The following is a 20,089-nucleotide window of genomic DNA, read 5'->3' as shown; positions in this document are numbered from 1 at the left end:
CTGCGTCATGTGGGCTCTTCTGCCAACTTCAGCCACAACCACTGGCTCCCATGAAGCTTAGTGGTAACTACAAACCCCTGTTCTTATAGATATATCTGCTGCCAAGTCAGATCACCCCAAACTGTATAGAAACTATTTTCTGGTGTTTTCTTTCGTTGTGTTGTGGATAAACGCAGGATTTTATACTGATTTTTAACAGATTTCATCTTGTTGCATTTGACCATTTTCCCACCTATACTCACTCTTGGAATTCTGAATCCAACTTACTGGCGCTCCTTCTGAGCTTTAAATATCTGCAAACTTGAATAACCTTATTCAAGTCACTAATAAAAAAGGTTGAAATGAAAAGAGACAGGCCCACATCCACAACTAAGTACTTCTCCATCATCAATTCTATTACCTACACTCTTAGGGAAAGACTGTCCAATCAATTTTGAATCTAACTATATCGCCACAAGTACAAACTTCTCCGTCATAGCTACATGGAAAGACTGCCTGATGACTTGCTAAAATCAAGATTCGCTGCATCTGTCACATTCCTCCAACCTACCAGACCAGACCTACCAGACTACTAACCTTTGAGAAAAGGAAATTTGATTCATGTGGCAATATTCTTAGAAACTCTGCTAGCTCCTGGATCTCCTCTTTATTTACCTATGTGTTCTCAAATACGCAACAACCTATTCTAGAATTTTGTTAGGGATCAAGGAGTACTAACCTTAGGTGCTCCTAATTTTTACGACCCACCCATTCCCCTCTATTGCAAAGCAGGTTGTTAGTCCATTTCCAGGTGTTCACCGCTCCTGCTCTCAGTGGGGTTGTGGACACAGAGCCAGCAGGGCAGAAGGGAGGGGCTACATCAAGATGAAACCAACACCTCCAGGACCCTGCCTCTCAAGAGATGGAGATGGGGATATGGGAGGAGGTAAAATGGCCCCAGAGAGGACAAATGACCTTGGAGAAGTCGGAAGACCTGGCTTGTGCTGACCCCTTTAGACCTAAGGTTCTGGATGTGCTTGGGCCTCAGTAAGGCAGTGGTTCCATGTGTGGAGAGATGGGGCCAGGTGTTTCTGGAAAGGATTAAAGAGGCTGTGCCCAGGCCTAGCCAGCTGAGCAGCAAGGGACTGACTCCATGAAAGAGGAGCAGGATGGGAAGGGAGAGATGGGAGGAAAGCCACCCCTTTCTCCATCTCCCCCACACCCTATCCCCTAAGGGTTAACCCCCTACTCCCTCTCTCAGCCCCTTCTCTCTTCCCCCGCCCAAACCCCATCTCCCTTTAATCACATCTGATACTGAGCGGCCCAGCAGGAACAAAGAGACCATTTAGAGAATCGGGGCCGAGAAAGTGACCCCGCACTCCGGGGCGGCCGCCTGGACGCCAGCACAAAGGCGGCATTTCAGAGCTGGAATTTCAGCACCCTACTTGATTAAAGGACTCCACAGGCTTGGAGGAGGGAGGAAGGGGGTGCAGAGTCCACTGCTCCCTGGATTAACCCTTCTCCAGAGCTGCAGACACCCCTCCCACTCCTGGGGACACTCGTCACTCCCACTCTGTCCATGGTGCACCCACCCCGGAGGCCCTGCCTCTTGCAGAGGTCAGGCAAGCCCACTCCTCTTCTTCCTGGAAGGGAAGCCGGCAGCAGAATGGAGGTCAAGGCTGGAATATTCAGGGAGCCAACTTTGCCTCTATCTCTGTTGGTATCAATATACACCCTCTCCCTGTCCCCCAAGGGAGGGAGGAAGCAATGGGATTGGTCTTACTGAGGGTTGGGTAAAGCAGGGTGAAGAGAGCAGGACCCAGAACCTAGGGCAGAGGAAGCGCCAGTCTCAACTTCATGTCACACCTGGAACCCGGGAGCCCTGTTTCCCTGCCCACCGTCATCCCAGTCAAGGCCTTGGAGGGGCACGGGCCCTACACAGAAGGGAAAGGACATCCTGCAGAGGTGGGGAAGGAGACGGGATGGGTGTGGCAGACCAGAAGACCATGGAGGACAGCGGCCTAGGAGTGGGGACAGAGTGAGGACAGGTGTTCGGTCCTTGCTACAGCTGCTTCTTTGCCCAGCAGGGCTCTGCCTGGGGAGGGCGGGAGATCACTGCATCCCCAAGCTTCCTGCTGGGGCACTAGCTCCTGAAAGGGGATCCGAGCCCACGATAAGAGGCTCGAGGCAGGTCCTCAGGAAACAATGGGTGGCTTGATGAGACCTGCTCTGTGATACTCCTGAGAAGGGAGAAGCCCCTGCAGCCAGTCCCCACTGGAAAGGAAATTGGGGGTTTCCGTGGCAACCAGCTCCCTGGGCACAAAGACTCGTCTGTCTGCTGGGAAGGCAGCTGAGGTGTCTCCCTGCAGCAGCCTTTGCGCTGGTGAGCGGGGAGATGGAGGGAGGGATGCGGGGGATCCACAAGGAGTAAGGCCCCTGGTGCTCCTCAGTGCCGACGGTCACAGCGCCACGCAAATGGCAGGCAGCGGGGCAGTAACAGGGAAGGAACGAGTGGGCATCACAGAGAGCTGGAGGCAGAGCGGGGTGAAAGGTTGAACAGTTTATTATTTACATGTATAAAGAATGTGAAAATAGAAACTAGGATGAGGCACAGGCAGGAAGATGATTCCAGCTCAGTCGGTGATGATGAGCTCGTCTACCCCCCAGTCTTCATAGCTCCCATCTGGCAGGTAGCGGCGAATGATGATGGGGATCTTTCGGGCCCTGTGGCGGGGAGAAGTCACAAGTATATGAGGGTTGATGACCCCAGTTCTACGACAGACTGTGTGCACAATGCCAAGAAAGAGAAGTCCTAGCAGCATCCTTTTGGGACTATGAGGGCACTCTGTGGGCAAGAAATTACAATAAAAAGAAAGTTCCTGCATCCCTGAGTGTGGGACAGTGGGTCCAGAAAGGCTCTGCCATCCTATGGCTTAAGGGAGAAAGAGGAAGCGGGGAGGGATACTGGTAAAGCCAAGGGCAGCAGGAAGAGGGAGATTTCGACAGACAGGAGAGGACCATGTCTCATTAAAGCCCTCCCCCTTCACCTGCCCCTCCCACCCCTCTTCGTAGCGGGCCTCCTGAACAAACTAAGGACCGACAGGAACAAGAATCACACCTCCCCAGCCAGGGATGTGGGGGTGGGGGTGTGCAGCAGAGAGGCCAAGGGATGCCTCCCAGGGCTCTGAAGCAGTGAACCACGGTCTGGGCGACTTACTTGAGCTCTTTCATGGCGATGAGCAAGGGATCTGTCTCCCCCTCCAGCTCCACCATCACAGGGGCACACATCCTGTAGGTATAGGGACACGTGTTGGGGGAGAAGGGCCCAGCAGGAAGACGGGGCGGGGGTGCTCACTTCACAAATAGGATCAGATCAGCACCCCAGTCCTCCCTGAGAAAGGTCACCTTCTAGGGAGGCAGGCAAGCGTGGGGGGTGGGAAGGGGTTCGGGGGCACTGCCGTAGTGACTATAAGCAAGTGGGAGCCAGAATACTGGATTTAAATTTTGCCTCCAGAGACACTGAACTTCTCTCCAAATCTCAGTATCCTCACTCAAAAATGGGAGACAAAGAGCCCTGACTTGCCTACAATGACATGAAAACACTACCGACTAACCTAGTCCCATATGCTGTTCTCAGCTCTTTCCATAGAGGATCTCATTTGAGGTGAGGACTGCTGTAATTTCCATTTTACTGAGGAGGAAACTAAGGAACAGAGAGATCAGTGATTTGCCCAAGCTCACAGAGCCAGTAAGTGGCAGAGCCCAGACTGGAATCCCATATGCTCCTACCCACTATGCTGTAACACCTCCCATTAATAAACTAAAGATCCATCAACTTGGGGGCGCCTGGGGGGCTCAGTCGTTAAGCGTCTGCCTTCAGCTCAGGTCATGATCCCAGGGTCCTGGGATCGAGTCCCGCATGGGGCTCCCTGCTCATCAGGGGGCCTGCTTCTCCCTCTCCCTCTGCCACTCCCCCTGCTTGTGCGTGCACTCTCTCTCTGTCAAATAAATAAATAAAATCTTTAGAAAATAAAAATAAAGATCCATAAACTTAAGAAAGGTACTGTGAACAGGACGCATGTAGGCTTTCGACGCTGGGCCATATGACATTCTTCTTGTCAGCTCCCTTGCTTGCCAAGGGCCTTCCACAGACTCCTGAGCCTGGCCCCCACAGCAGAGTATTCCAGCACAAAGGATTGGCCATGCAGAGGCTAGCTCTAACCCAACTCCTCAGGCCTGCCTCAGGGCCCAGCCAGCTCATTTTCCTCCTCTATCCAGGCAACACCCCTCAGGGTCTTGGTCTTCCAACCTCCACACAGGGCCTGTGGTCAGGTGCTCACCTCTTTACAACCCTTCCACGACACCCCACGGCCATCAGGCAGAACCCAGTCTGCTCACCTTTCTAGTAGCACCTTCTCATGCTACTTGCCTATACTTATCCCACGTTCCCACCATACCAAACTCCCATGGTTCCCCGGACACACCCTGCTGGCTCCCTTCTGCATCCTCTTATAAGCTCTTCCTCTCCTTACAAGCCTGGGAGAGGCTCACATTTCTCTACTCTGGCAATCTCTGCCCTGGAGATCCCTACTCTGGCAATGCTCAGCGCCCTGACGCATTTCACATAAGCTTCTCAATCTCCCTGTACTGTAGTTGCTTATTTGAAGTCTTCTGCATTAGACCATGAGCACCTGGTGGCCCGGGACCACACACCCTAATACAACACTCGGCCCGCAGCAGAGGCTCTCAAAATGAACAGGAGGAATGCCAATTCTAGGCCTACCTCCTCTAGGAAGCCACCATTCATGATTTCAACACAAGTTTACACAAATGGATCCCAAACCCGACAATCATCAGAATTACTAGGAGAACATGCTAAAAATACAGGCTCTCAGGTCCTGCTCCAGACTCTCTGAATAGAAATTCTAGTGAAGCCTGAGAACCTGCATTTGAAAGCTCACCAGGTGATTGTGATCATAGCCAGTCTGAAAGCCACCTGTTTACACAATGTAATTTACTAATTTTATTATTATTTTGATTTCTGTTACTCCCAAAAGCCTGAAAATTTCCCAGGGGCAGAGACCAAATGTTTAACTTCCCCCATATCCCCTCTCAAGTATTTAAATTTCCCCAAAATTTAAAGCTTTAAAGAATGTAGCGTACACCTTATTTTCCTCATCTGCGTACACCTTATTTCTTTCAAGATATAAATAATTTCCTGATCTGCGTACACCTTATTTCTTTCAAGATATAAATAATTCAAGTCCATTCATCCAGCCTTGTGCATACAATGTGGGAATCATGAGTGTGCCCTTGGGTATTTTGTCCTGCACCAGGGACCCCACAAACTTGGCAATGATCCTCAGGAAATGGCTGTGGTAAACATCAGCCGCCAGGTGGTGCTAATGAACCAGAGTGAGACTTCAAAAAAAATCCAAGAAATGTTTGTTCAGCACCTACAAGGTGCAGGGTCCCATGCCTGGTACTAGGGGACAAGATACAGCCCTGGCTGTCCGAGGGCCTACAGCAATCAGGGAACCCAGACAGCGTCCTAGCCCTTACATAGAAGGAGCACAAGAGACCCAACTAAGTCGAACCAAGCTTCTCTCTCAAAACAAAGCAGGACACTGGGACTTGGTAGTGTACTGAATGTCTGCCTCCCAACTTTTGAGTGCCCCACACTGCCCACCAAATGCACGCTGATCTTCTGAACTTGTCACTCAAGGCACCGGTGACATCTTTTCCAGCCTTCTCCAGCCCAGCTACTTGCCATTCCCCCACCACAATCCATGCCTTGCCTGCCCCTCCTTGTGCTGTCTCTGGCACCTGGTATACCCTCAAAACCACCGGCCTTTACCCATCCTGGGCTCTCCCAGGCACCCCTACAGTGACTCCCTTCCCTCCTTCCTCGTGCCTTCTCTAAAGCACAGCGCCCGTCTGCTGTGGGTTCTGGTTCTTTGTGAGCCATCTCCCCCCAGCAGGCGGCAAACACCTGGAGGCCTGGGGGCCTGGGGCCATCTGTAGTCAGCTTCACCTCCGCAACAGGTGCAAGCACAGTACCTCACTCAATGCTGAAAGACTTTAAGCTTGCAGAGAATCATTCACTTGTTTGAAAAATAATTTATAAGTTATTCTTTCTGCTGGATCATTTTTAGCCTGGACAAGCGCTGCCCACTGGAATGTTCTGCAATGATGGAAATGTCCTCTATCAGCACTATCCATTATGGAGCCCCTAGCCACATGTGGCTACTGAGCACCTGAAATGTGGCTAATTAGACTGAAAATCTGAACTTTTAGGGGCGCCTGGGTGGCTCAGTCGGTTGGGCATCTGCCTTAAGCTCGGGTCATGATCCCAGGGCCTGGGATCGAGCCCCGCATCAGGCTCCCTGCTCGGTGGGGAGTCTGCTTCTCCCTCTGCCTGCTGTTCCCTCTGCTTATGCTCGCTCTCTCGCTCTCTCTGACAAATAAATAAATAAAATCCTTAAAAAAAATTTTTACTTAACTTAAATGGCCACATGTAGCTAGTGGCTACCATAATTGATGGTACAGACCCAGAGGATCCTGACCTAGAAATTATCAAAATTATCATAGTGAGTGCAGCTCTAATTCCACCCAGACCAGCCAGGAGTACCACCCGGCTAGAGAGGTCTACTACTTTGAAGATGAGGAACAGTGTTGCCCACCCATAAAATCCTGTTCAAAGTGGATACGGTGGTCATCTTTACCCCGTAGGACTAGAGAGGATAAAGCCCAATGCTGTTTGAAAACAAAGAAGGGAACACAGATTAGAATCTCCTCCAGCATGCAGGACTCCACAGAGCTGACCCCAGCTTTTCTTTCTAGCCAATTTTCCACTATTCCCTACTTAAAGCACCCATTCCTCCAGATACCCACCATTTCTCACACCAGCTTATAAGATGTTTGGGGTGGGGGTTCATTTCCTTAGCCTGTGTTTCCCTGGGGAGGACATTCTATTAGAGTAACCAATAACACTTCTGCCCCCTCTCTATCCCCCGACTCACTCCTCCCCAGGAAGGAGGAATAACTCCCAAGAGGAGATTCTGGGATAAAAAGCTGTTACCTGTAGCCCAGCGTCAACAGTCCCTGCTTTCTCAAAGCCACCTGCCTACAAGGGAGGGTGTTTCCAGGTCTGTTCACCCCCAGCCCTGGCCTGGCAGACACAGCTCCTGGGTGCCTGCACTGGCTATGGCTGACAGGGTGAATATGCAATCAGCGGACATTTTGATCTCTACCTGTCTACTGGCTAGTTCCTAAATCTTGTTATTCTTCACCTGGCTCCAAACTTGGGAAGAAAGGAAAGGTCTGATCTGCCTCTACGTGGAGGGGATCCCCACTCCTCGGGGCTGGCCACAGTCTACCTCGAGTCAAGAACCACCTTAAGCCAGACAGGTGCTGCCACAGCCCCCTTGACTAACCAGCCCACAAGGGTCTACGGCTCCCTGTATTCACACTTCTTTCTTTCTTTGTTTTGCTTCACTAACCTGACAGGCACTCAAGTTCTGTATTTTTATGTTCCTACTATACTGTTATTTGGCTTCTCAGATGGTCATGTTCTATTTCTCCCACTGGATCACAAACTCCCTGAGGGCAGGAGTCTAATATAGTGCCTGGCACACAGAGACAGCACCAGCCTTGTTTAGCACGTGAGAGCAGGGAGAGTGTTTTCAGGTGTCTGCTGGGCCACATCAATAGCTCGGAAGCTCACCATGGCCTGACCGATGGAAAAGATCATGAAGGGGCATACACTCACGCGATCTGGAGGGCACGGGTGCCGAGTACACGCGCTCGCTCATACTTCGTCATATACGGTGTGGTGATTCGCTTCTGGTTGGCCTGTGGTCGCTCTCCAGAGGGGAGGATCTCAACATTCTCCTGGCCCTCCTGGACACCAAGACAGAAAAGACGGAAAGTCTCAGGGAGTATGTTCTGGGTTGAGGGGGAGGATGATGATGACAACGATGACAATCACCGCTACCACGATCGCTTATTACATGCCAGCGCTCACGCTGCTGTAGTTAGTGACACCTCATTTAGTCCTCACAGTAACGTTACACGGTACGGGTGACAGTGCCCATTTCAGAGGCTCAGAGTGGAAGCTAACTTGGCCAAAGTCTCAGACCTAGTGAAAGAGAAGAACCATGATTGGGATTCCAGAGCCAGCTGCCTCACCCAGAAGAGAGAAGCAGACAGCCTGGAGATGGGGTGGTCCCAGAACATTAGCTGTATGCAAAGTCCTTGAGCACAGACAACAAATCTCTCTAAGCAGGAGGCAAGGAGAAAGCACTCCATCTTTCAGACAGGTAACTGAATCAATAGGTCAAGTGGCTAAAAAGTCAAAGTGACGGCAGAAATATACACACATTCACATGCATTCAACAATTACCTATCAAGCATTTGTCATGTGCCAAACATCATCATAATGGGTGATAAGACAGCAAGCTAAGCATTTCTGCTCTCAAAGAATTCAGTCAGAGGGGCGCCTGGGTGGCTCAGTTGGTTAGGTGACTGCCTTCAGCTCAGGTCATGATCCCGGGGTCCTGGGATCAATCGGGCTCCCTGCTCGGCGGGAGGCCTGCTTCTCCCTCTCCCACTCCCCCTGTTTGTGTTACCTCTCTCACTGTCTCTCCCTCTCTGTCAATTAAATAAATAAAATCTTTAAAAAAAAAAAAAAAGAATTCAGTCAGGAGAGGAGACGTGCGTAAACAAAACAGCAGGTACTACACAAAGGGATGCAAGTGTGCAACAAAATTAACAAGAAGCTGGGGGTTAGAAAGACAATCCAGAGATGAGACTTGAGCTACTTAAGAAGAATGAGTAGGAGCTGCCAAGCCAATGAGGAAGAGAAGGGCATTCTTGGCAGGCCAAGTTGCATGCATAAAAGCACAGGGGTGGGAGAGAATGTACTAGTTGTGAAGTATGATTAGAGCAAAAGGTGAGCATAGCGTTTTAGGCAGGAGAGTAAATTCTATAATAAATAATTAGGGGCACTTGGCTGGTTTGGTGGGTAGAGCATGTGACTTTTGATCCTGGGGTCGTGAGTTAGAGCCCCACGTTGGGTGTAGAGATTACTAAAATAAATAGATAAACTTTTAAAAACAACAAAGAATTAAGTCAACAAATATTGAGTGCTTACTGCATGTCAGATAGTGTTCTAAGTGCTTGAAATAGAAGAGTAAGACAAATAAAAATTCTTTCCCCTATAGAGCTGATGTTATGAGAAGAGATAACAAACAAAATTAACAAGTAAAATATGTAGTATAAAAACAAAATAAAAAATAAGTAAAATTAAAAACAAACAGAAAAAAAGACAGGGAGTGCCAGGATGGGTGTGTTGGAGGAGGGGGAGCACATTGCCACTTTAAATAAGATGGTCAGGGAAGCCTCACTGAGGGGACACTTGGACAAAGGCCTGAAGGAGGTGAGCAGTAGGTGATGTGCATATTTACAGGAAAAGCATTCCTGTAAGAGGGAACCGGGTAATCAAAGATCCTGAGCAGGAGTGACCTGGCAGGGACAGCAAGGAGAGATGAGAAAGCAGGTGGCCAGAGCATGGAGAACCTTGTACTTCTGTTTGGCACTTACTCTGTATAAGATGGGAAACCCCTGGATGAGGGTTCTAAATAGAGGAGAGACACAATTTGACTTAAGATTTAAAGGTATCCCGACACCTGGGTGGCTCAGTCGGTTAAGCATTTGCCTTAAGCTCAGGTCATGATCTCAGGATCCTGGGATAGAGTCCTGCATCAGGCTCCCTGCTCAGCGGGGAGCCTGCTTCTCCCTCTCCCTCTGCCTCTCCCCCCTGCTCGTGCACATGCGCTCTCTCTCTCTCAAATAAATAAAATCTTTAAAAAAAAGTAGGTATCCCTATGGATGTTCTGTTGAGAATATTCTGCAGAGCGCAAGGGCAGAAGCAAACCCTCTAGGAAGACCAGTAGTAATCCATCAGGTAAGAGAGACCACTCTGGCAGCAGAATGGCAAATCAAGCAGCGTAGCAGGAGAATGAAGGCAGGAAAACCAGTAACACATTTCCACAACAAAGTGAGTGAAAAGCAATGAAGACCTAAAGCAGGCTGAAGCACTAAGAATGGAGAAACAGAACCAGGGCCGGACCATGTGTGGGAAGCAGAATCAACAGAATAGGGATGGTAGGGCACCAGGAGGATGGGGAGGAGGTTTCTGACTCAGTGAATAGGTACCTGAGAATGCCATGCAGAAAGAGAAAAACCAAAAAGGGCGGCTTTGGCTTCCAAGCCTAAAAAAATTGAGGGATCGTTCACTTTATGGGAGCCATAAAGCAGTTCTTCCTCCATCAGTCACAGGACAGAAAGCTCTATGTCTTTCATGAAGTTAGCAACCCATCCACCTGGTTACACAAGCCAGAAACCTGGGGGTCGCCTTTGTCATTTCCCACTTTCTTAGCTCCCTATCCAATCCACCAAAATATGTTTCATCCATTTTCTCATCACCTACATTATGAGCACCCAAGTCCAAGCCACAGGTCTCTCACCTGGATGGAGAGACTCTAATGGTCTCTTTTACTCCTGCTCCGTCCCAACTCACTCGTCACGCTGGGGCCAGAATGCCCTTTCTAAAGTGTAAACTGTATCGTGCCACTCTCTGCCTCAACACTTGCTGGTGGCTTCCAGTGCCTTTAGGCTAGAAAATCCTGCCTGATGTGGGCCCTTACCTCTCCAGCTTTATCCCAGGTCACTCCCCCGCTTGGCTCCTTACATAAACCCTGCCCACTGGGCACCTAGTACATAATAAACATTCAACATATGCTTGCTAAATGAATGATAATATTTCACCCATCAGCAAACCAACTGCCCCAAAAGCCACAGGTTATGGCCCACCCTGTAGGACTTTTTCACTACTCAGTACTGGAACACTGCTCACTCATTCAGGCAATTATCACCGACGCTTATTTGGCAGCTTGGGCTGCAGAGGAAGGGAGCCCACAGCTAAATACTCACCTCCTCGGCATTCTCCAAGTCACCTAGCCCTTCATCCTCCTCCACATCATCAAAGTCATCACCATCAAAACTGTATAAGAAGAAGGGATCAGTTAGTTGGAGCATCACACTAGAATCAAAGAAAGAAGAGATCTCTGTCTCATCCGATATGTAGAAAGGGCTCAATAATAAATAACTAGTTAATGAGCGAATCAAACTTCTGTTCCATTTTACTCCTTCATCCATACCCCATCAGCCCACAAATTTTGCTAGGACTCATTCATTCACCGTCACTGTTTCCCTCTCTAGTGGATCATTCCCATCAACGTATAAACATGTAGTTATTTCACCATCTTAAAAAAAAAACAGGGGTGCCTGGCTGGCTCAGTCGGTTAAGCGTTTGACTCTTGGTTTCGGTTCAGGTCATGATCTCAGGGTCGAGGGATGGAACCCTATGTGGAGCTCTGCGCTCAACACAGAGTCTGCTTAAGATTCTCTCTCCCTCTCTCTCTCTCTGCCCTTCCCCACCTCTCTCTCGCTCTCTCTCAAATAATCTTTAAAAACAAGCAAACAAACAAAATTTACTTCTCTTATACCTCCCAGGGCCCTAGTTCCATCCTTCTCTTAGAAGCAAAATTCATGAGAGATGCCCATCTTCCTGTCTCCAATTCCTCTCTTCCCATTCTGTCATAATCTCACTCCAGTAAGACCTTCACCTCCACAGTTCCTGCAAAACCACTCTTCTCAAGTTCATTCACGACTGCCACGTTGCTAAATCCAATCGACAATTCTTGTTCTCATTTAGCTTGATCTATCAATTGGCACACTAGACCACTCCCCCACTCCCCCCCCCCACTCAATATACTCTCCTCACTTGAGTGCAAGGCCTCCTCTCTCTTGGGGTTCCCCACCTCACTGGCTGCTCCATCTCGGTCTCCTCTGCTGGTTTCCCCTCTTTTCCCACGAGTACTCAATGCTAGAATGCTCTAACAACTCGATCACCAGCCATCTACTCTTCCCTACTAACACTCCCCTGGTGATCTCACCTGATTCTTAGTTTTGACTAATATGCTTATGCTGATGATTCCACTATTTTTACCTTCAGAAGAGACTCTCCTGCGATCCCGCACATCCGGAAATCTTCGCGCCCTAGCTTCGAAATCAATCCAGAATTCAAAACCACTTGTCACCACGGCTACTAGCGTCACCCCAGTCCAAGCCACTACCTTCTTTCACCGAGATTACTGCAACCCTTCCAGGCCTTTACCACCTCCGGGTCTCACCACACTCTCCCCTGGATGACTTCGATACTACACACTTCTACCGCGTACTCTCACACGAGCCCGTACTATCTGTTTCTGGGCCTGTCCCCTCTCCGGTGAGCAGGGACTATGCCGGATTCACCTCAGTACTCCCATTACAAAACACACAGCCCGGCCCGCTCGAAGTCTGCTGAAAGACCTTTTTCACTGCTCCTCTCTGGACCCTCGAGTCGGGCCTTTCCGTGCCCAGCCTCCTGCGGGTCTCTGCTCCTGGCTCCCCGCCCTTCCCTCTCCAGTCCCCCCGAGCCCCCTCAGCACCCACAGTCCCCTCAGACACTGCCCCTCGAGCCTGGCTCCGCAGCCTGCTTCGGCCCAGGCTCCCGCTTCACCCGCTCTTTCCGAAGCCACCGCACTCACTTGTCCTCGTTGTCTGACATGACGCCCGCACCGACGCGACGCGGCTCTGAGCCCAAGACCCGCGCGGAGACCCGCAAACAGCGTGCCTGCGCCCCGCGCGGCGCCTCGCGTACTCTGCGCCTGCGCCGTGACCCAGAGGCAAGTACCTCCGGGAGGCAGGCCGGAGCCCTAACTGTGCGCACGCGCCGAGAGGCGTGTGCCCGTTACCATGGTAGCCAGAGCAGCTGGCGGCGGCTCTGGTCGCCGAGATCTGCCAGTATTTGTGCGGGGCCCAGGCGCGGTGCCGCTGCGGAGCTGTGGTTACGGTCTCCCGAGCCCAGCCGCTCTCGGTGGCGGGGGACAGCCAGCCGGGGTCCTACTTTAGGGTGAGGTTTCAATTTTGGCGTATCCCCCAACGGGCCCTGTCCGGACCACTGCTATCCTAACGCCCCCTTCCTCCAGAGACGCTTCCCTGCCGCAGGCGTCGGGACAGGATGAGGTCTCCGTTCGTGTGTGTGGGTCTGCCTGTGTATCTGTTCGGGGTAGGAGGATAGGGCACTGTCGCGAAATTGACGGCGACGTCACGATTCTCCTGTGGCTCCAACCCCGCTCCCAGACTTTGGGTGGCGTTGTGGGGTGCGCGAGCAGAGATTGGACCTGGGAGACGGGGGTTGTGCCATTGCGTTTTTCCCTCCTCAGAGCCTTCCCATGGCTTCCCAGGAAAGGGTGGAGGCAGTGACCAAAGGAACAGAGTTCTGGCGCTGCCCCAAGCCGGCCACTTACACCCCGGGGACCTGCGAGCTGCTCAGAGGTCAGTGTGTTTAAAGGACAGGAGAAGAGTGGTGGTAACAGTTACCCTCTGTTCTCCCCTACATGACCTGTGGCTTAGCAATTGCTATTGTCATTTTATAGATAAAAAGCCTGGGGTTCAGAAAAGTTCAGGGATCCTACAACTTGCAAGTGGCCAAAAGTCAAAGAAATTAGAATTTTAAAGAGATGGGCTCCTGTGCATCCCTTAGACCACACTTTCAATTCCCCCAGGAAGCCTTATCTCCTCCCCACCCACCACCACCACAGTGGAACCAACGGTTCCGCCCTTTCACACCACCAAATACCTTTTCCTTCAATGGACAACACAACCTGTAGTCAGATATTTAGTTGTCTCCCATTGGATTAATATTCATCTACCCCTCTAGACCATGAACTCCATCAGGGCAGGGATTTTGCCTGTTTGGACTCACAGCTGTAGCTCCAGCCCCTGGCACATGCTTAATAAATACTGTCCATTCATTCATTCACTCAGTCCATTCATTCATTCACTCAACAACAGCAAAAATTTTAAACCTACTTCATGTGCTTTAGACATTGTTCTAAGTGCTGAGGACACAGCAGTTAAAAAAAAAAAAGGAAAACAGCAAAAATTCTTTCTGTCTCGTGGAGCTAATATTCTAGTAGGAAGGGGACAATAAATAAGTAAAATATATAGAATTTTGATGGTAGTAAGTGCTCCAGAAAAAAACAAGGAGAGAAGGAGTACTCAGGTGCAGAATGGGGTTGGGGGTGATACAGTTTTACGCTGGAATAGGGTGAGATGAAGGGCTCTGCCTGCCACCCAGGAGACCTCATAGAGGTGCTTTATCTTTGCAGTGATGATGAAGGAATCCAAGCTGACTAACTTCCAACAGCGCCACATCATGGACACCATGAAAAGTAAGAGGCAGTCCACAGAGGCTTTCTGGGCAGAGGGACTCTGGACCACACTTTTAATCCTCTTCCATATTAAGGGGTAGGGAAGGGACCTCATTTAAAAAGACCAAAGAAGGGGCACCTGGGTGGCTCAGTTGGTTGAGTGTCTGACTCTTGGTTTAGGCTCAGGTCGTGATCTCATAGACTGTGAGATTGAGCCCATGAGGGCTCCCACCCAACGGGGAGTCAGCTTGAAGGATTCTCTCCCTCTGCCCCTTCTCCTATGCTCTCTCTCTCTCTCCCATTCTCTCTCTAAAAATAAATAAATCTTTAAAAAAAACAATAAAAAATTAAAATACCAAAAAAAAAAAATTGAGAAGTATTTCTGATCCCTGCTCCTGGGGAATTGACCTTTTAGGGCTTTTGCTTCTTTCCAGGACATGGGTCCTAGCACAACAACAAGCCTCTTGCAGTCTATCTCTGGCCAGCCTTCCGAGAGATCACAGCCCAATCGAGACATCCTGCCCAGCCAAAATAGTCTCCACATGGTCATGTCTGCCATCTGTCCCTTCCTGTTATACACATACCACATGAGGTCTCTGGAGGAAAGGACTGTGTGTGTGTCTTACTCATATTTTGATTCAGTCACAGCTTAACTAGCAGAAACAAAACAATTGGCAGAATTCCAACATAGGAAGAGCGTGCAAAGGCTTCCCACAGCTCACCTCTGGCCACCCACCGTATTAGTTATTTTGAAGAAAATCCAAAAAGTGGAAGGACGTGAGTGCGAGAGGAAGGTGCTCTCCGAGATCTTGAACACTACCTTCCTGAGATGTAACTGAATCCGCACTTAATGGATCAGAACAGAGACCTGGGAAGTGGCCTTGAAGAGAATGTCAGAATCTTCTCTACTGAGTCTACCAGAAGTGATGGCCTTAGGTGCCGAAGGATGTGCTTATGGGAGGACACCCTGAGCAGCCACAGGAGCCAAGGGGAGGGAGAACCAGAGAGGCAAAGATGGGCAGTACGTGTCCAGCAGTAGCCAGGGCAGGCTCTGCCATGCCAGCACAGGGGTCAGATCCTCCTCGTTGGGGACAAGGACAACTCAGGCTGTCAGAGCCCGGAGCCGTAGCACATCCCCATCCCATCACTCCATCTCTGCACTCAGCAGTCCACAAATAATCTGGTGCCCACTGCTGCATGACTACAAAGAGAAGGTGCTAGAAATTCCAATAAAAGTAAATTCCAGGAGACCAAGGACTATGTCTGCCTTGTTCACCCCAGTACCCCCAGTGCCCAGGTGCTGGATATTTACTAAAGGACTGATTTGATTAGTGGGGAAACCAAGGTAAGGAACGGGTTTGCTGGACAGTTTTACTCTCCTAAGTTTACTTTTTCTTATTTATTTATTTATAAAGATTTATTTATTTATTTTAGAGAGAATGGGAGGAGGGGCAGAGGGAGAGGGAGGAATCTCCATGCTCAGAACAGAGCCCCACACGGGGCTCAATCCCAAGACCCTGAGATCACGACCTGAGCCAAAACCGAGCGTCAGACTCTTAGGCAACTGCACCACCCAGGTGCCCCTTTAGTTTTCTTTTTTAAAAACTTGCCTCCAAGCATTGGTGTTGAGACAGCTTTCTTCTAGAATCCCCTCTCTTTTTTTCTCCTCTTAACCAAATGCTACTTGTTGCTTTGCGGCTTCATTTGGATTCCGTTGCAAGCCACAAATGCCTCTCCTTCACCTGAACTCCCAGAATTACTTGGGCTGTAATCATCTGCTGAGGATGGGCCAGAGGAGGTAGCACTTGGCCCTGGGCAGGCGGACATAGGGCGTGGAGGGAGCGGGAGGGACATTCTAGGAAGTATAACATCTCTTCAAAGAAGAGCAGGAAAGGTGTGGTGGGGCTCTAGGTAGAGGCTCTGGGAAGGGGAGGGTTAGTGGGATGTAACGGTGACTCCATGCTTCCAGGCCCTCAGGACAGACACCTCGGAACCATCCTTGACTCCTCTCTTTCTTTCTTTTTTTTTTTTTTTAAGATTTTATTTATTTATTCATAAGAGACAGAGAGAGAGGGGCACCTGGGTGGCTCAGATGGTTGAGCGTCTGCCTTCGGCTCAGGTCATGATCCCAGGGTCCTGGGATCGAGTCCCACATCGGGCTCCCTGCTCCTTGGGAGCCTGATTCTCCCTCTGCCTCTCTCTCTCTCTCTGTCTCTCATGAATAAATAAATAAAATCTTAAAAAAAAAAAAAAAGAAAGGGAGAGGGAGAAGCAGGCTCCCCGCTGAGCAGGGAGCCCGATGTGGGACTCGATCCCAGGACCCTGGGATCATGACCTGAGCCGAAGGCAGACGCTCAACCATCTGAGCCACCCAGGTGCCCGACTCCTCTCTTTCTCCCAGACCCCACATCCAACCCATCTGCGTGGGTCGGCTTGCCCTTCAAACCATATCCTGACTCTGACCACCTCTGCCCTTGGCCCCCACACCGTATTTTCATCAGCAGCCAAAGGACCATGTAACTTCTCTGCTCAGAACCCTCTGATGGCTTCCCACCTCAAAGTAAAAGTCAGTCTTTCCAGAGGCCTACAAGGCCCTATACTTCTCTTGCCCTCCCTGACCTCTGACTTCTACTCCCACTATCCCCCGTCTTGCTCACCCCATTCCCGGCACCCTAGCCTCCTGGCTGTTGCTCAGACCCTCAAGGCACATTACCACCTCACAGCCTTTGCTCTAGCTGTTCCTTCTGCCTGGGATGCTCTTCCCCAAAGTATCTGCACAGCAGAGCTCCTCACCTTTGGGGTCTTCTCTCCAAGGTTACCCTCTTCATGAGGCCTTCCCTGCCTATCCTATGTCAAATTGTAAATCCTGCTCTGACATACTCTGTTCCATCCCTGTACTGTCACAATCTATGTATTTTACATAATCATCATGCACACCCCTCCAACCCCAAATGTAAGTTCCCTGAGGGCAGGACTTTGTCTTACTTTACTACTTTACCCCCAGTGTCCGGGGCCTGGCACAGAGCAGATGCTCAGTATGTCTTTGCTGAGTGGATGATACAAGGTCGGAAAAGTAGAAGAGGTAGATGGGAACCAGATCAAAACAATGGGTGGGGCCTGCTCTGAGCTGGGCTTGGGGCGATTGAGAGGGACTGGTGTGTATTACCATCCAAACCATCCCTCCCTGCCTGTGGACCAAGCAGGTTTTAGGAATCCATCTATAGAAATAAAAGCACCAGTATAGAGGGTTGATGCACAAGAATGTTTATTGCAGCATTGTTTGAAGTAGTAAAAAAAAAAAAAAAGAAGAAGGAAACAGCTTGAATTTCTGAGATTAGGAGACTAGTTGAATAAAATAAATAATGTGTCCATTCTAAGAACTAGTATATAGCTATAAAAAATAAGTTATATATAAATGGAGTGATCTGGAAGGTTGTCCATGATAAATTGTTAAGTGAAGGGTCTATTACTGAATATAATACAGTATGATCCAGTGTTTGAAACACGAAGGTCATATACGCACATATATCTTTGAACATGTTTGTATTAACATCAGAGAGTCTGGAACAAGACCACCAAATTCTACCAATTGCTCGTTGTGGGGTGGGGGTGGGGGTGGGGGATCAGAGGGCAGAAGGGAAGACTTCTATACTCTTTGACTTGTTGTAGCAAGGCAGTATCACTTTTATAAATTAACAAAAGACAACACAACCCAGGTGGCTTCCCACCCCCAACCGCGCCTCACCCGAACCTTCCTGCCCCAGGAGGAGACACTCTGCCCCTACGGTGCAGCCCAACATCCAGCCAGAGGGTCTTGCCTTCCAAACAGCCAGCCTCAGCCGTCTACCTGCCTCCCATCCTGGCGGCCCGGCCCCACCTCCGGCCTGCCAGCTTGTGCCAAGCCCGCGGGGCCTACAGCCGGGAACCATTCAGGCCTCAAGCCCCCCGTAAGTGAGAGGGCCTCGAGAGCCCCGATTCCCCCTCCCTCCCCGAGGGGGCCAGTGAATTCTCATGCTGTGTATACTCATGTGCTTGAACCTTGGCACTTGTTAGCTTGGGGTGTTCAGGGTACGGGGGAAACCAGTCAGGTGATCCTTTTTTGTTTTTTTAGAACTCAGTAATGATTAACTGGAGTCCATCCGTCCCTGAGGAACGTTTGGCTGTCAGGTCTCACGGCCACTGCTCTTTTAAGGTCACACAGTCGCTCCAATCCAGAGCTCCTCTGCATGCCAGCCTCCTCCACGGAGCCTTTGTCCCCCTCCCTACTGGGCGTCCGATGTGACTCAGCCCCGACCCGCCGACAGCTCCCTGCAGCCTCGGTACCCAGGCTGCCATCACGGCAGTCACGTTTTCTTAGCCTCGCTCTGCACCCGAGCCGCGTGTGGATTCTGACTTCCATTCCCCCAGCCCTTCCCCTTCCTGCCTGTCTTGACACAAGCTCAGGGGCGCCCAGGGTAGAAGGCGCCCGGTTTGCAGAAGCCCGCTCCGTGTGGCCCGGGGGCCCTGGAGCAAGCATGCAATGAAGGGGGAGCCCTGCCTGCCTTAATGAGGCCGTTTCTGGGCCCTACAGGAGATCTGGAGAAAGAGAAGCGAAGACTCCAAAATATTTTTGCCACTGGGAAGGACTCAGAGGAACGGAAAAGAAAGCCCCCTCCGGTGCAACAGGAGGACTCGGCCCCTGACCCGGACCGCTTTGAAGAATGTAAGCCACTGAAGGGCCACTTATGCTGGGGTGGGGGGTGTGGAGGGGCCCACAACCTGCGGCCAGAGTGAGAAACACTGGCCACAGAACTGCTTCCTCTCCCCACGAGAGGCAACCTGTTGCCCCCACCACCCATCCCAGGAGCCTGCTGGCCCCCTACTGCCCTGTACACGGACGGCCCTTCTCCCCCCGTCTAGTGGTAATGGAAATCCAGGAGAGGAAAGAATTCCTGGCTGGCATGGAGGCACTGGGGCAGGGCAGACAGTACCGAGGGATCATCCTTGCTGAGATCTCCCAGGTAGGAGAAGCAACAGGGAAGGGGCGGGGGAGGGTCGGCCATGAGTGCGCAGCGGAGACTGAGTGGACAGGGCAGCTGCGGCCCAGGTCTGGGAGTCCACTCTAGCCTCACATCAGCGGCGGCTCCTCAAGTTCCCCTCCTGAGCCCCAGCTTTCCCTGATGCCTTTTGCAGAAGCTACGGGAAATGGAAGACATTGACCGCAAGAGGAGTGAGGACCTTGGGAAGGCTCTTGCCACCCCTTGATCTGTCTCCAGAGACAGGGGCAGAGTAGCTCATCCTGGACCACTGGAGCCCACCCCCTGGCCAAGCAGAGTCACCCCCCGGTCAGCCCACCTACCCTGGCCTTCAGCCACATCAAATGGTCATGCAGCACTGCCCTGGCCTAGGGGACCCTGGGCACACACGGCACCCTAGAAAATGGGCCAATCTCAGGGAATGAGCTGGTTCTCCTCAAGACTCCGCCCAGGGAGCCTGGGTCAGCTGAGCTGCTGAGACCCACAGTCACAGACACAGACACGCACACCACACACACACACAATCACACACACGACTTCGTCTTTTCTTGGGGAAAAAGCCCATACACAGTGAAGGCAAGGCCCAATCTCACCATTTTGGGTGTGTGTCCGAGGGCATCCAATGGGCCTCTTCCTCCCCCCGCCCCCAACACCCACTGTGTGTCCTACATGTTTCAGAACTCTTCCTTCCTACTTGCCTTAGGACCTACTTATTTGACTTCTTACAGCCTTAGGCAAATGTTTAACCACATGATTAATTGGCCAGTAAGACAC

General features: G+C 50.7%; 2 protein-coding genes across 3 annotated transcripts; one reads left to right on the top strand and one right to left on the bottom strand.

Moving 5' to 3' along the window:
• Window positions 1–2,504: 2,504 nt before the first annotated feature.
• POLR2F (RNA polymerase II subunit F) lies at window positions 2,505–12,846 on the bottom strand. Its single transcript, XM_032416283.1, has 5 exons — window positions 12,633–12,846; window positions 10,975–11,044; window positions 7,751–7,881; window positions 3,197–3,268; window positions 2,505–2,703 (listed from the first exon to the last, which is right to left on the bottom strand). The coding sequence occupies exons 1-5, from the start codon at window positions 12,650–12,652 to the stop codon at window positions 2,613–2,615; spliced, it is 384 nt and encodes a 127-aa protein (XP_032272174.1). The 5' UTR covers window positions 12,653–12,846; the 3' UTR covers window positions 2,505–2,612.
• A 64-nt stretch (window positions 12,847–12,910) lies between these two features.
• On the top strand, window positions 12,911–19,928 carry CUNH22orf23 (chromosome unknown C22orf23 homolog). 2 transcript variants are annotated; one of them, XM_032416282.1, is made up of 7 exons: window positions 12,911–12,997; window positions 13,311–13,422; window positions 14,259–14,321; window positions 18,065–18,247; window positions 18,871–19,002; window positions 19,200–19,300; window positions 19,473–19,928. In XM_032416282.1, the coding sequence occupies exons 2-7, from the start codon at window positions 13,320–13,322 to the stop codon at window positions 19,542–19,544; spliced, it is 654 nt and encodes a 217-aa protein (XP_032272173.1). In that variant the 5' UTR covers window positions 12,911–12,997; window positions 13,311–13,319; the 3' UTR covers window positions 19,545–19,928. The 2 variants fall into 2 exon arrangements, with proteins under 2 accessions (XP_032272173.1, XP_032272172.1); XM_032416281.1 differs by having other exon boundaries at window positions 19,200–19,928.
• The last annotated feature ends 161 nt before the right edge of the window (window positions 19,929–20,089 follow it).

This window comes from Phoca vitulina, unplaced genomic scaffold, assembly GCF_004348235.1.
Source record: "Phoca vitulina isolate PV1807 unplaced genomic scaffold, GSC_HSeal_1.0 scaffold19, whole genome shotgun sequence".
NCBI classification, from domain to species: Eukaryota; Metazoa; Chordata; class Mammalia; order Carnivora; family Phocidae; genus Phoca; species Phoca vitulina.
The sequence above is the reverse complement of the archived record's forward strand: the minus strand, read 5'-3'. Positions and strand labels throughout refer to the sequence as shown.